Source organism: Pleurodeles waltl, chromosome 6 (assembly GCF_031143425.1).
Source record: "Pleurodeles waltl isolate 20211129_DDA chromosome 6, aPleWal1.hap1.20221129, whole genome shotgun sequence".
Taxonomy (NCBI): Eukaryota; Metazoa; Chordata; class Amphibia; order Caudata; family Salamandridae; genus Pleurodeles; species Pleurodeles waltl.
In genome coordinates this window covers 343237139-343252083 of record NC_090445.1, presented here as the reverse complement: position 1 = coordinate 343252083, position 14945 = coordinate 343237139, and the positions used below count along the sequence as shown (strand labels likewise).

The window sequence follows — 14945 nt, the reverse complement described above, 5'->3', positions numbered from 1 at the left end:
AAAAAGCAGCTAAGTTCTGTATACGATGAAAGGTAAAGAGGCACTCAGTGACTAGGACAGTAGCTGTGTTTTTAGATTGCAGGTGGACGGTCAGATGCAGTAGTTTATAGAGTGGTGCATTTTCAGCTCTTTCCTAATCTAGAGCAGGGTTGAGGAAGTCTGGGTGGACACTGGGATTACATGCCAGATTGTACACTTTCAAATGTGTTTACCAAAAATAAGGGACATGAAGTACCTGGGAACTACACTGCACTTTGGAACAGAGTACCTTGATAGCTACAAAGCGGCAGTGCCAACAAGTTTCTATGTAAAGGGTAATGTGAATTGGCACCACTCTGTGCCTTCTTATAAGTTCAAGGAAGATCAAAATGGGGTTTTCAGTCAGTAGTATTAAAATGTTTGCTCTTAAAAATATTTCGCCACCCAACATCGCGTTTTATTAGAAGATCATTTCAATATAAGTACGTTTCAGGGTCACATGGGGAGTACTTATTTCAGATTATATCAGCTATCTGTGCTGCAGTGATGTGTGATGTGTACCTGGCAACCTCAGATTGGGTGGCTATGTGCCCCGAAATAATGATAATGCAGGTACTCACCTTTCCGAAAGGCTCAAAAATACGGCGCAGCATGAACTCAGTTATGTTGCAGTGCAGTTCACCCACATACAACTTCTGGGGACCTGCACTTAAGCGCTGCATGCTGTTAGCCAAGGCAGCCAGACGATTCTTCTCAGCCTGAAACACAAACAGTGGCAGTCAGGATATCTGAGAAACCCCCCCTGCGTGCGCGCACACACACACACCTTCACCCACTGAATACACAGGGACTAAACTGGTCTATGCATTGAACATCATCTACTATATCATATATGGAACTACATAGGATTTTTATTGCTGAACTAAAGCAACCCCCCTAGCAGTAACTGGCAGGGTCAAAAACGTTAAAGTGGAATTAAAGGAAACAATAACGGGCAGTAACATTCAAGCTCCTTAGCAAGAACCTAGCCCCTGGGCCATCTGAGTAATTTTTTGCACCAACACTCAGACATTATACGCCATTATGAGGGGTAATAGAAATGCAAATCACAATTTAAGAACTGTATTATAAGTCTTACTTGTTTTTACTGCAGAGATCCAATTTTGATCCTACTTTCGTGTTGACGACACAACTGAATAGGGCTAAGGGCCTTGGTCTGCAGGAAACGGCCTGGAGGTGTTTACCTGGAAAATATGGGTAGGCAGGATAGGCCTGGAGGGCATTATCTGCATTGAAAGGCAGACAGCATGGCACTGGTGATACTTACCTGGAAGAAATGGGAATATGAGATGTGCAGGGATGGAAAGCCAGGACAGGCCTGATTGTCATTCTCTGTAGGGAATGAATTGGGTGAGACTATCGGGCTTCCTCTGCATGGGCAGGTAGGATGTGATTGTACCTACCAGCAGAGGACAAAGACTGGATTGTTGCAGTTCAGATCTGCAGGGATGGCCTGGAAAAGACAATCTGCATGAAATAGGCACAAGTGATGGGCCTGAACACTCTTAAACAGAAGGAGAAGAATGGATTTAGTTGGTGAGGTGTAACTTATGTTCTCCTTGCAAACGTGTTCCTTGTTGCCTCTTGTTTGGCTCAGTGCCTTCTGTGTCTCCCACTCTGGCACACAAAAATTTACCTGTGAGGCCTGGACGATGATCGGCACTCCCAGCAGGCGCTGATTGGTTAGCCCAATAGCCAAAGGTACGGACTGGATTTCGCAGAACTCAACATATGCAATTCCCTTAGAGCGGCGGGAGTTCCTGTCGGCGATGATGCGCACATCCCGCACCTATTAAGACACAATGTTCCAAATGAGGTTAGTTATAAATGACAAATATAGAAGGCCACATAAGTACAAGAGGGCTACCACTGCACGCACTTTGCCTACTGCAGAGAAAAAGTCCTCTAGGTCACGTGGTCGGATCCGGGCTGCCAGCTGCATACAGAAGACTGTGCGGGCATCTCGCTCCTCAGGGGACAAGTTATCAAGGGGTTCCCTGCAGCCGGAAAAAAAATTAGTTGCAAAATTTCTGACATATGTTAAAACCACAGGAACAAAATGAGTAAATTATCAATGAAAGGAAGTCTGATGTAAGTTAATGTGTGCCCTTAGAAGCAAACCCAGCAACCAGGAGTCTAAAAGGAATGGCATTACACATATCTATACAACATGAAACTTTATTGAATTTGTATCTTTCATGAGAGGGCCATTGTCTGTCATGTCAATCATAGTTACATGCTAAGCTCATAACAGACGAAGCATGAATTGTACATTTCTAGGCTGTAAACAAGGGGGTCCTAAAAAAAACCTGGTTAACAAAATACAAGGAAATTGGTCTGAGAAGGAAAAACAATTTACTTGTAATCCTCATTTACCAACAGGATTATCATTGAGTCCATGAGTGCTGAATATCTGTAAACGTATTCAGAAAAACAGCTCCTATAATACTAAAGGAACCTATTTCAAACAGCCATGTGAAATCAAAAGGAATGTAAAATCATAATCGAGGTTTTGTTTCTTAAATATCCCTATTTGAAAATGACTACAAAAAAGAAACGCAGAGGGAGGTAATCCTAAACTTAGCAAAATGACTACCACTTTAAGGTAACCAAGTATCATCTGGAGCCTACAGTATAGTACACTAGTAAGTAAAGACAGCTCATTTTTACAACTCACTTGAAAGAGGGTCCACAGTGCTTAACTCCAAAAAACAGGTATTGAGTTGCAGTAAGATGCAAGATGATTATTTATGATGGAGAACTGAACTAGGATTTCAAGAATTTAAATTCCGTACTACAACATGTAGTCTCTACAGTTATTCATCAGCAACAAATGTATCTGCAGTTTCAGTCCCAAAAAGGATGACGGGGAAAAACATGGGACAAAGTGGGATGAAAGCAAATAGAAAATAAGCAAAGATCTCTGTAGGAAGTTGGCTCTGTATGCACTATTTCAAAGTAAGGAATAGTATGCACAGAGTCCAAGGGTTCCCCTTAGAGGTAAGATAGTGGCAAAAAATAATAATACTAATGCTCTATTTTGTGGTAGTGTGGTCGAGCAGTAGGCTTATCAAAGGAGTAGTGTTAAGCATTTGTTGTACATACACACAGGCAATAAATGAGGAACACACACTCAGAAACAATTCCAGGCCAATAGGTTTTTATTATAGAAAAATATATTTTCTTAGTTTATTTTAAGAACCACAGGTTCAAATTCTACATGTAATATCTCATTTGAAAGGTATTGCAGGTAAGTACTCTAGGAACTTTGAACAATCACAATAGCATGTATACTTTTTACATAAAACACATTTAGCTGTTTTAAAAGTGGACACAGTGCAATTTTCACAGTTCCTGGGGGAGGTAAAGTAATGTTAGTTCTTGCAGGTAAGTAAACCACATACGGGGTTCAAATTGGGGTCCAAGGTAGCCCACCGTTGGGGGTTCAGAGCAACCCCAAAGTTACCACACCAGCAGCTCAGGGCCGGTCAGGTGCAGAGTTCAAAGTGGTGCCCAAAACGCATAGGCTTCAATGGAGAGAAGGGGGTGCCCCGGTTCCAGTCTGCCAGCAGGTAAGTACCCACGTCTTCGGAGGGCAGACCAGGGGGGTTTTGTAGGGCACCGGGGGGGACACAAGCTCACACAAAAAGTACACCCTCAGCGGCAATGGGGCGGCCGGGTGCAGTGTGCAAACACGCGTTGGGTTTCCAATGGATTTCAATGGGAGACCAAGGGGTCTCTTCAGCGGTGCAGGCAGGCAAGGGGGGGGGTAGCCACCACCTGGGCAAGGGAGAGAGCCTCCTGGGGGTCACTCCTGCACTGAAGTTCCGATCCTTCAGGTGCTGGGGGCTGCGGGTGCAGGGTCTTTTCCAGCCGTCGGGATTTTAGAGTCAGGCAGTCGCGGTCAGGGGGAGCCTCGGGATTCCCTCTGCAGGCGTCGCTGTGGGGGTTCAGGGGGGACAACTTCGGTTACTCACAGTCTCGGAGTCGCCGGAGGGTCCTCCCTGAGGTGTTGGTTCTCCACCAGTCGAGTCACGGTCGCCGGGTGCAGTGTTGCAAGTCTCACGCTTCTTGCGGGGATTGCAGGGGTCTTTAAATCTGCTCCTCTGGATACAAAGTTGCAGTCTTTGTTGAACAGAGCCGCTGTTCTCTGGAGTTTCTTGGTCTCTTGGAAGCAGGGCAGTCCTCTGAGGATTCAGAGGTCGCTGGTCCCAGGGAAAGCGTCGCTGGAGCAGGTTTCTTCTGAAGGAGGGAGACAGGCCGGTAGGGCTGAGGCCAAAGCAGTTGGTGTCTTCTTCTCTGCAGGGTTTTTCCGCTCAGCAGTCCTCTTCTTCTGTAAGTTGCAGGAATCTAAATTCTTAGGTTCAGGGGAGCCCTTAAATACTAAATTTAAGGGCGTGTTTAGGTCTGGGGGGTTAGTAGCCAATGGCTACTAGCCCTGAGGGTGGGTACACCCTCTTTGTGCCTCCTCCCAAGGGGAGGGGGTCACATTCCTATCCCTATTGGGGGAATCCTCCATCTGCATGATGGAGGATTTCTAAAAGTTAGAGTCACTTCAGCTCAGGACACCTTAGGGGCTGTCCTGACTGGCCAGTGACTCCTCCTTGTTTTTCTCATTAATTCCTCCTGCCTTGTCGCCAAAAGTGGGGCCGTGGCCGGAGGGGGCGGGCAACTCCACTAGCTGGAGTGCCCTGTGGTGCTGGAACAAAGGGGATGAGCCTTTGAGGCTCACTGCCAGGTCCGCCAGGTGTTACAGCTCCTGCCTGGGGGAGGTGATAGCATCTCCACCCAGTGCAGGCTTTGTTACTGGCCACAGAGTGACAAAGGCACTCTCCCCATGTGGCCAGCAACATGTCTCGAGTATGGCAGGCTGCTAAAACCAGTCAGCCTACACGGGTAGTTGGTTAAGGTTTCAGGGGGCATCTCTAAGGTGCCCTCTGGGGTGTATTTCACAATAAAATGTACACTGGCATCAGTGTGCATTTATTGTGCTGAGAAGTTTGATACCAAACTTCCCAGTTTTCAGTGTAGCCATTATGGTGCTGTGGAGTTCGTGTTTGACAGACTCCCAGACCATATACTCTTATGGCTACCCTGCACTTACAATGTCTAAGGTTTTGCTTAGACACTGTAGGGGCACAGTGCTCATGCACTGGGGCCCTCACCTATGGTATAGTGCACCCTGCCTTAGGGCTGTAAGGCCTGCTAGAGGGGTGACTTATCTATACCTGCATAGGCAGTGTGAGGTTGGCATGGCACCCTGAGGGGAGTGCCATGTCGACTTACTCGTTTTGTCCTCACCAGCACACACAAGCTGGCAAGCAGTGCGTCTGTGCTGAGTGAGGGGTCCCCAGGGTGGCATAAGCTATGCTGCAGCCCTTAGAGACCTTCCTTGGCATCAGGGCCCTTGGTACCAGTTACAAGGGACTTACCTGGATGCCAGGGTGTGCCAATTGTGTAAAACAAAAGTACAGGTTAGGGAAAGAACACTGGTGCTGGGGCCTGGTTAGCAGGCCTCAGCACACTTTCAAATCAAAACATAGCATCAGCAAAGGCAAAAAGTCAGGGGGTAACCATGCCAAGGAGGCATTTCCTTACAATCTCCAAGAGACTTTACCCACTTCTATATATACTTTGAGATCTGAATATATGCAACAGGAGTGCAAAGCATGTGAATCGAGAGAGAAAAAAAAAAAAAAGATTCATGCTGAAAAACAAACTCTCAAATGCAGATTCCTGCAGTGGAAGCATTAGTCCACTGCACCAAAAGATCTGGCAACTGGGTTCTTTTTAGATGCAGGGAATACTGTGCAGATAACTGAACTGTTACCAAAGTTAATTGTTTCTTTTGATGTCTAATCTTAGATAAGCAATCACTTAAACTTTCTTTAAACCCAGAATGATCCAAGCTGTCTCAACCGTGAATGAAGGTATTCAGAAGGAAGGGATGGAAAAGTAATTGCATCATTCAAGTGAAGATCTGTAATCACCTTGAGTGAGAATGAGGGTGTGTGGGAAGCACTCTTTACATGATATAACGAAATGAGATATATAGTGCAAAGAGTCCAGGGTTTCCCTTATCAGTGGACAGGGGCTTGCTCTAGCAAACACAAGGTGCTCTTTTAGAGAGTAGTGGGGTCGAGCAGCCTTAGGCTTATTAAGGAGGAGCGCCAGACGTCTGCAAATAGACACCCAGTTTATAAATGAGACTCACAATTTAAGAAGGAGATCCACACAAATTTACAAAAATAATAGTATCTTTATAAATGTTTAGGCACCAGAATCAACACAATCATGTAAGTATGTTTTTCAAGAGAAATCTTTACAGTTCTGAAAAGTCCACAGTGCAATTTTTGGAAGCTGCAATGTTATCCTATGGACAGTAAAACAAGTACTGCATTCAGGTATAGTACAACGACTTACAGGACCAATCTCCTGGACTTATGGTAAGTATTGGGCAAGGGTCAGGACCACAGCAACAGGTCACACCGGGCAGCCAGGTGCAGAGGTGAATTATAGCGTTGTGCCCAATGTTAGTCAATGGGGATCGGACCGGTTGAAAAGACTGCAGGTTAGGAGTAGGTGTCCAGTTTGGGTGAGCCACCAGGTGGGCTCACGTCTCATGAGCCTGGGGGACGCAAATACACCAGTGGTTGTCTTCTCCTCGATCCAGGGCACCTGGATGCAGAGGTGCAATAGACCGGCGGGGTTGGCGTCAGTGGAGGCGGTCACGGTTGATGGGGGGGGCCAGCACAATGAGGAGCAGGCCTTGAAGTGGAGGTCGCAGTGGGAAAACCCATGATGGACTTTGCCACTGGAGAGGCTGGGTACCAGATGGACACCGCTGGCCCCCTTCAACATGAGCTGGGAGGCTTGGGTGCAGTGTTGCTGTCCAAAGTCCTCTTCAGCGGCTCTTAAGTGCCTGCAAGGATGCAGGGGAGCAGCTCGGCTTCTTCACAGGAGTTGTGTTTCTACTTCACAGGAGTTTCTTGCGCTGTGGTGAAAGCTGACCAATTCCTGTGGGAAGCTGGGAAGTGGGCATAACCCTGTCCCGCAGTTCCTAATTCTGCCAAAACCAATATGACAGATTTCTAAATTTGGTGTCCATATCAGGCAGCTCACCTTAGGGGTGAGACTGACCTGGAATTTGAGGGGGGGGGGAGGGGTTGAACACACGTCTCTGAACACTAAATATCTCTCCTGTCCAAGTGTCAAATGGGTCTACATCTCTCCATTAAGTGACACCAGATCTGCATACCAAGAGCGGTAGGCTTCTTTGAAGTCCCCTGCCCTGAAATGCAGGTTATCCTGTTATGTTGGGTGTGTAAAGACCTCACCCAGTGCAGCCTTTGTCTCTGACTGCCTGTAGGAAGTTGGCTCTGTATATACTATTTCAAAGTAAGAAATAGTGTGCACAGAGTCCAAGGAATCCCCTCAGAGGTAAGATAGTGGCAAAAGTAGATAATTCTAATGCTCTATTTTGTGGTAGTCTGGTCGAGCAGTAGGCTTATCCAAGGAGTAGTGTTAAGCATTTGTTGTACATACACATAGACAATAAATGAGGTACACACACTCAGAGACAAATCCAGCCAATAGGTTTTGTTATAGAAAAATATATTTTCTTAGTTTATTTTAAGAACCACAGGTTCAAATTTAACATGTAATATCTTGTTTGAAAGGTATTGCAGGTAAGTACATTAGGAACTTTGAATCATTTCAATTGCATGTATACTTTTCAAGTTATTCACAAATAGCTACTTCAAAAGTGGACACTTAGTGCAATTTTCACAGTTCCTGGGGGAGGTAAGTTTTTGTTAGTTTTACCAGGTAAGTAAGACACTTACAGGGTTCAGTTCTTGGTCCAAGGTAGCCCACCGTTGGGGGTTCAGAGCAACCCCAAAGTTACCACACCAGCAGCTCAGGGCCGGTCAGGTGCAGAGTTCAAAGTGGTGCCCAAAACGCATAGGCTATAATGGAGAGAAGGGGGTGCCCCGGTTCCGGTCTGCTTGCAGGTAAGTACCCGCGTCTTCGGGGGGCAGACCAGGGGGGTTTTGTAGGGCACCGGGGGGGGGGACACAAGCCCACACAGAAATTTCACCCTCAGCGGCGCGGGGGCGGCCGGGTGCAGTGTTAGAACAAGCGTCGGGTTTGCAATGGAAGTCAATGAGAGATCAAGGGATCTCTTCAGCGCTGCAGGCAGGCAAGGGGGGGCTTCCTCGGGGAAACCTCCACTTGGGCAAGGGAGAGGGACTCCTGGGGGTCACTTCTGCAGTGAAAGTCCGGTCCTTCAGGTCCTGGGGGCTGCGGGTGCAGGGTCTTTTCCAGGCGTCGGGACTTAGGTTTCAGAGAGTCGCGGTCAGGGGAAGCCTCGGGATTCCCTCTGCAGGCGGCGCTGTGGGGGCTCAGGGGGGACAGGTTTTGGTACTCACAGTCGTAGAGTAGTCCGGGGGTCCTCCCTGAGGTGTTGGTTCTCCACCAGCCGAGTCGGGGTCGCCGGGTGCAGTGTTGCAAGTCTCACGCTTCTTGCGGGGAGTTGCAGGGTTCTTTAAAGCTGCTTCTTGAAACAAAGTTGCAGTCTTTTTGGAGCAGGTCCGCTGTCCTCGGGAGTTTCTTGTCGTCGTTGAAGCCGGGCAGTCCTCAGAGGATTCAGAGGTCGCTGGTCCCTTTGGAAGGCGTCGCTGGAGCAGAGTTCTTTGGAAGGCAGGAGACAGGCCGGTGAGTTTCTGGAGCCAAGGCAGTTGTTGTCTTCTGGTCTTCCTCTGCAGGGGTTTTCAGCTGGGCAGTCCTTCTTCTTGTTGTTGCAGGAATCTAATTTTCTAGGGTTCAGGGTAGCCCTTAAATACTAAATTTAAGGGCGTGTTTAGGTCTGGGGGGTTAGTAGCCAATGGCTACTAGCCCTGAGGATGGGTACACCCTCTTTGTGCCTTCTCCCAAGGGGAGGGGGTCACAATCCTAACCCTATTGGGGGAATCCTCCATCTGCAAGATGGAGGATTTCTAAAAGTTAGAGTCACCTCAGCTCAGGACACCTTAGGGGCTGTCCTGACTGGCCAGTGACTCCTCCTTGTTATTCTCATTATTTTCTCCGGCCTTGCCGCCAAAAGTGGGGGCCGGGCCGGAGGGGGCGGGCAACTCCACTAGCTGGAGTGTCCTGCGGTGCTGTGACAAAGGGGTGAGCCTTTGAGGCTCACCGCCAGGTGTTACAGCTCCTGCCTGGGGGAGGTGTTAGCATCTCCACCCAGTGCAGGCTTTGTTACTGGCCTCAGAGTGACAAAGGCACTCTCCCCATGGGGCCAGCAACATGTCTCTAGTGTGGCAGGCTGCTGGAACTAGTCAGCCTACACAGATAGTCGGTTAAGTTTCAGGGGGCACCTCTAAGGTGCCCTCTGGGGTGTATTTTGCAATAAAATGTACACTGGTATCAGTGTGCATTTATTGTGCTGAGAAGTTTGATACCAAACTTCCCAGTTTTCAGTGTAGCCATTATGGTGCTGTGGAGTTCGTGTAAAACAGACTCCCAGACCATATACTCTTATGGCTACCCTGCACTTACAATGTCTAAGGTTTTGCTTAGACACTGTAGGGGTACAGTGCTCATGCACTGGTACCCTCACCTATGGTATAGTGCACCCTGCCTTAGGGCTGTAAGGCCTGCTAGAGGGGTGGCTGACCTATACTTGCATAGGCAGTGAGAGGCTGGCATGGCACCCTGAGGGGAGTGCCATGTCGACTTACTCGTTTTGTCCTCACTAGCACACACAAGCTGGCAAGCAGTGTGTCTGTGCTGAGTGAGAGTTCTCCAGGGTGGCATAAGACATGCTGCAGCCCTTAGAGACCTTCCTTGGCATCAGGGCCCTTGGTACTAGAAGTACCAGTTACAAGGGACTTATCTGGATGCCAGGGTCTGCCAATTGTGGATACAAAAGTACAGGTTAGGGAAAGAACACTGGTGCTGGGGCCTGGTTAGCAGGCCTCAGCACACTTTCAATTGTAAACATAGCATCAGCAAAGGCAAAAAGTCAGGGGGCAACCATGCCAAGGAGGCATTTCCTTACAGTTGGATTCAAGGCAGTGGTGTAAGTAATTATGATGGGCTGTACAATTTATTTGTGAAAGAACACCTGTTAAGTAATTGTTTCAATGACAAACTGCATCAGCATCTGGTAGACCTAGGACCAATTTCTCCCCAAGAATTGGGAAAGAAGGCGGACCATTGGGTCAAGACTAGGGTGTCCAAAATTTCCACAGGGGGTGACCAAAAGAAAGGGGTCACAAAACCTCCCCAGGGGAAGGGTGGTGAGACAGCCAAAAACAAAAATATTAAAGAGTCTTCTACAGGCCCCCAAAAACCTGCACAGGAGGGTGGGCCCAGAGCCTCTTCACAAAACAATTCTGGGTACAAGGGTAAAAACTTTGATCCCAAAAAGGCCTGGTGTCGTAGCTGTAGTCAGTCTGGACACCAAACTGGAGACAAGGCCTGTCCCAAGAAAGATACCACTTCTAACTCCAATCCAGCTAAAACTGGAATGGCCAGTCTCCAAGTGGGATCAACAGTGTGCCCAGAGCAAATCAGGTGTCACACTGAAGCTACATTAGTCTCTGAGGGTGGGGTGGATTTAGCCAGACTGGCTGCCTGGCCCCCTAACATGCAAAAATACAGGCAGCAGCTCTTAATTAATGGGACAAGTGTAGAGGGCCTGAGGGATACAGGTGCCAGTGTCACTATGGTGACAGAGAAACTGGTTTCCCCTGGCCATTACCTGGCTGGACAAACTTATCCAGTCACCAACGCTGACAATCAGACTAAAGTACATCCCATGGCTATGGTAACTTTAGAGTGGGGAGGGGTCAATGGCCTGAAACAGGTGGTGGTCTCCTCAAATATCCCAGTAGACTGTTTGCTTGGAAATGACCTGGACTCCTCAGCATGGGCTGAGGTAGAACTGAAAACCCATGCAGCCATGCTGGGTATCCCTGAACTGGTGTGTGTCAAGACAAGGGCACAGTGCAAGGCACAGGGTGAAAAAGTAGAGCTGGAGTCTGGAAGAAAGGCCCAGCCTACCAAGAGAAAAGGAAAGTCAGCTGGGAAACCAGCTGCAACACAACAAGAGAAAGAGAACCTCTCTTCTCAGGAAGAAGTTCTGCCCTCTGAGGGAACTGAGCCTATGGAACTCGAACCTTATCAGGTTGAGCTCTTAGGCCCAGGGGGACCCTCAAGGGAAGAGTTGTGTAAGGGACAAGAAACCTGTCCCTCTCTTGAAGGCCTTAGGCAGCAAGCTGCTGAAGAGTCCAAAGGCAAGAAAAATGGAACACATAGGGTCTATTGGGAAGATGGACTCCTGTACACTGAGGCAAGAGATCCCAAACCTGGTGCCACTAGGAGAGTGGTAGTGCCTCAGGGTTTCAGAGAGTTTATTCTGACCTTAGCCCATGATATTCCCCTTGCTGGGCATTTGGGACAAACCAAGACGTGGGAGAGGTTAGTCAACTTCTTCTACTGGCCCAATATGTCCCAGAAGGTTAAGGAGTTTTGCCTCTCCTGTCCCACCTGTCAAGCCAGTGGTAAGACAGGTGGACATCCAAAGGCCCCCCTCATTCCACTTCCAGTGGTGGGGGTCCCCTTTGAAAGAGTGGGTGTGGACATAGTTGGTCCACTGGAACCTCCCACAGCCTCAGGAAATATGTACATCCTAGTAGTAGTGGATCATGCTACTAGGTATCCTGAAGCTATTCCCCTTAGGTCGACTACTGCCCCTGCAGTAGCCAAGGCCCTCATTGGTATCTTTACCAGAGTGGGCTTCCCTAAGGAGGTGGTGTCTGACAGAGGTACCAACTTCATGTCAGCATACCTAAAACACATGTGGAATGAGTGTGGAGTGACTTATAAGTTCACTACACCATATCATCCACAAACTAATGGCCTTGTTGAGAGATTCAACAAGACATTAAAGGGCATGATCATGGGGCTCCCAGAAAAACTCAAAAGGAGATGGGATGTCCTCCTGCCATGTCTGCTTTTCGCTTACAGAGAGGTGCCTCAGAAGGGAGTAGGGTTCTCACCCTTTGAACTTCTGTTTGGCCACCCTGTAAGGGGACCACTTGCTCTTATTAAAGAAGGCTGGGAGAGACCTCTTCATGAGCCTAAACAAGACATAGTGGACTATGTACTTGGCCTTCGCTCAAGGATGGCAGAGTACATGGAAAAGGCAAGTAAAAACCTTGAGGCCAGCCAACAACTCCAGAAGTTGTGGTATGACCAAAAGGCTGCACTGGTTGAATTTCAACCAGGGCAGAAAGTCTGGGTTCTGGAGCCTGTGGCTCCCAGGGCACTTCAGGACAAATGGAGTGGCCCTTACCCAGTACTAGAGAGGAAGAGTCAGGTCACCTACCTGGTGGACCTGGGCACAAGCAGGAGCCCCAAGAGGGTGATCCATGTGAACCGCCTTAAGCTCTTCCATGACAGGGCTGATGTAAATCTGTTGATGGTAACAGATGAGGACCAGGAAGCTGAGAGTGAGCCTCTCCCTGATCTCCTCTCATCAGACCCAAAAGATGGCTCAGTGGATGGAGTGATCTATTCAGACACCCTCTCTAGCCAACAGCAGTCTGACTGTAGGAAGGTCCTGCAGCAGTTTGCTGAACTCTTTTCCCTAACCCCTGGTCAGACACACCTGTGTACCCATGATGTGGACACAGGGGACAGCATGCCTGTCAAAAACAAAATATTCAGACAGTCTGATCAAGTTAAGGAAAGCATCAAGGTGGAAGTCCACAAGATGCTGGAGTTGGGAGTAATTGAGCACTCTGACAGCCCCTGGGCTAGCCCAGTGGTCTTAGTCCCCAAAACTCACACCAAAGAAGGAAAGAGAGAGATGAGGTTTTGTGTTGACTACAGAGGTCTTAATTCTGTCACCAAGACAGATGCCCATCCCATTCCTAGAGCTGACGAGCTGATTGACAAATTAGGTGCTGCCAAATTCTTAAGTACCTTTGACTTAACAGCAGGGTACTGGCAAATCAAAATGGCACCTGGAGCAAAAGAGAACAGCATTCTCCACACCTGATGGGCATTATCAGTTTACTGTTATGCCCTTTGGTTTAAAGAATGCCCCTGCCACCTTCCAAAGGTTGGTGAATCAAGTCCTTGCTGGGTTGGAGTCCTTTAGTGCAGCTTATCTTGATGATATTGCTGTCTTTAGCTCCACCTGGCAGGATCACCTGGTCCACCTGAAGAAGGTTTTGAAGGCTCTGCAATCAGCAGGCCTCTCTATCAAGGCATCCAAATGCCAGATAGGGCAGGGAACTGTGGTTTACTTGGGACACCTTGTAGGTGGAGGCCAAGTTCAGCCACTCCAGCCTAAGATCCAGACTATTCTGGACTGGGCAGCTCCAAAAACCCAGACTCAAGTCAGGGCATTCCTTGGCTTGACTGGGTACTATAGGAGGTTTGTGAATGGATATGGATCCATTAGGACAGCCCTCACAGAACTCACCTCCAAGAAAATGCCCAAGAAAGTAAACTGGACTGTAGAATGCCAACAGGCCTTTGACACCCTGAAACAAGCTATGTGCACAGCACCAGTTCTAAAAGCTCCAGATTACTCCAAGCAATTCATTGTGCAAACAGATGCCTCTGAACATGGGATAGGGGCAGTTTTGTCCCAAACAAATTATGATGGCCTTGACCAGCCTGTTGCTTTCATTGGCAGGAGGTTACTCCCCAGGGAGCAGCGTTGGAGTGCCATTGAGAGAGAGGCCTTTGCTGTGGTTTGGTCCCTGAAGAAGTTGAGACCATACCTCTTTGGTACTCACTTCCTAGTTCAAACTGACCACAGACCTCTCAGATGGCTGATGCAAATGAAAGGTGAAAATCCAAAACTGTTGAGGTGGTCCATCTCCCTACAGGGACTGGACTTTACAGTGGAACACAGACCTGGGACTGCCCATGCCAATGCAGATGGCCTTTCCAGGTTCTCCCACTTAGAAAATTAAGACTCTCTTGGGAAAGGTTAGTCTCATCCTCTTTCGTTTGGGGGGGGGGGGGGGGGGGGGGGGGGGTTGTGTAAGGAAATGCCTCCTTGGCATGGTTACCCCCTGACTTTTTGCCTTTGCTGATGCTATGTTTTGAATTGAATGTGTGCTGAGGCCTGCTAACCAGGCCCCAGCACCAGTGTTCTTTCCCTAACCTGTACTTTTGTATCCACAATTGGCACACCCTGGCATCCAGATAAGTCCCTTGTAAATGGTACCCCTGGTACCAAGGGCCCTGATGCCAAGGAAGGTCTCTAAGGGCTGCAGCATGTCTTATGCCACCCTGCAGACCCCTCACTCAGCACAGACACACTGCTTGCCAGCTTGTGTGTGCTGGTGAGAACAAAACGAGTAAGTCGACATGGCACTCCCCTCAGGGTGCCATGCCAGCCTCTCACTGCCTATGCAGGTATAGATAAGTCACCCCTCTAGCAGGCCTTACAGCCCTAAGGCAGGGTGCACTATACCATAGGTGAGGGCACCAGTGCATGAGCACTGTGCCCCTACAGTGTCTAAGCAATACCTTAGACATTGTAAGTGCAGGGTAGCCATAAGAGTATATGGTCTGGGAGTCTGTTATACACGAACTCCACAGCACCATAATGGCTACACTGAAAACTGGGAAGCTTGGTATCAAACTTCTCAGCACAATAAATGGACACTGATGCCAGTGTACATTTTATTGTAAAATCCACCCCAGAGGGCACCTTAGAGGTACCCCCTGAAACCTTAACCGACTATCTGTGTAGGCTGACTGGTTCCAGCAGCCTGCCACAACCGAGACATGTTGCTGGCCCCATGGGGAGAGTGCCTTTGTCACTCTGAGGCCAGTAACAAAGCCTGCACTGGGTGGAGATGCTAACACCTCCCCCAGGC

The 14945-nt window shown here is 48.5% G+C and overlaps 1 protein-coding gene across 2 annotated transcripts in view; it reads right to left on the bottom strand.

The window, feature by feature from the left end:
• RBM23 (RNA binding motif protein 23) overlaps positions 1–14945 on the bottom strand; it is a 454647-nt gene that overhangs the window by 214925 nt on the left and 224777 nt on the right. For both annotated transcript variants that reach the window (XM_069238236.1, XM_069238237.1), the window contains exons 7-9: positions 1919–2036; positions 1676–1828; positions 600–737 (exon numbers count right to left, since the gene is read on the bottom strand). In XM_069238236.1, coding sequence (XP_069094337.1) covers positions 600–737; positions 1676–1828; positions 1919–2036 — 409 coding nt within the window. The remainder of the gene's footprint in view (positions 1–599; positions 738–1675; positions 1829–1918; positions 2037–14945) is intronic.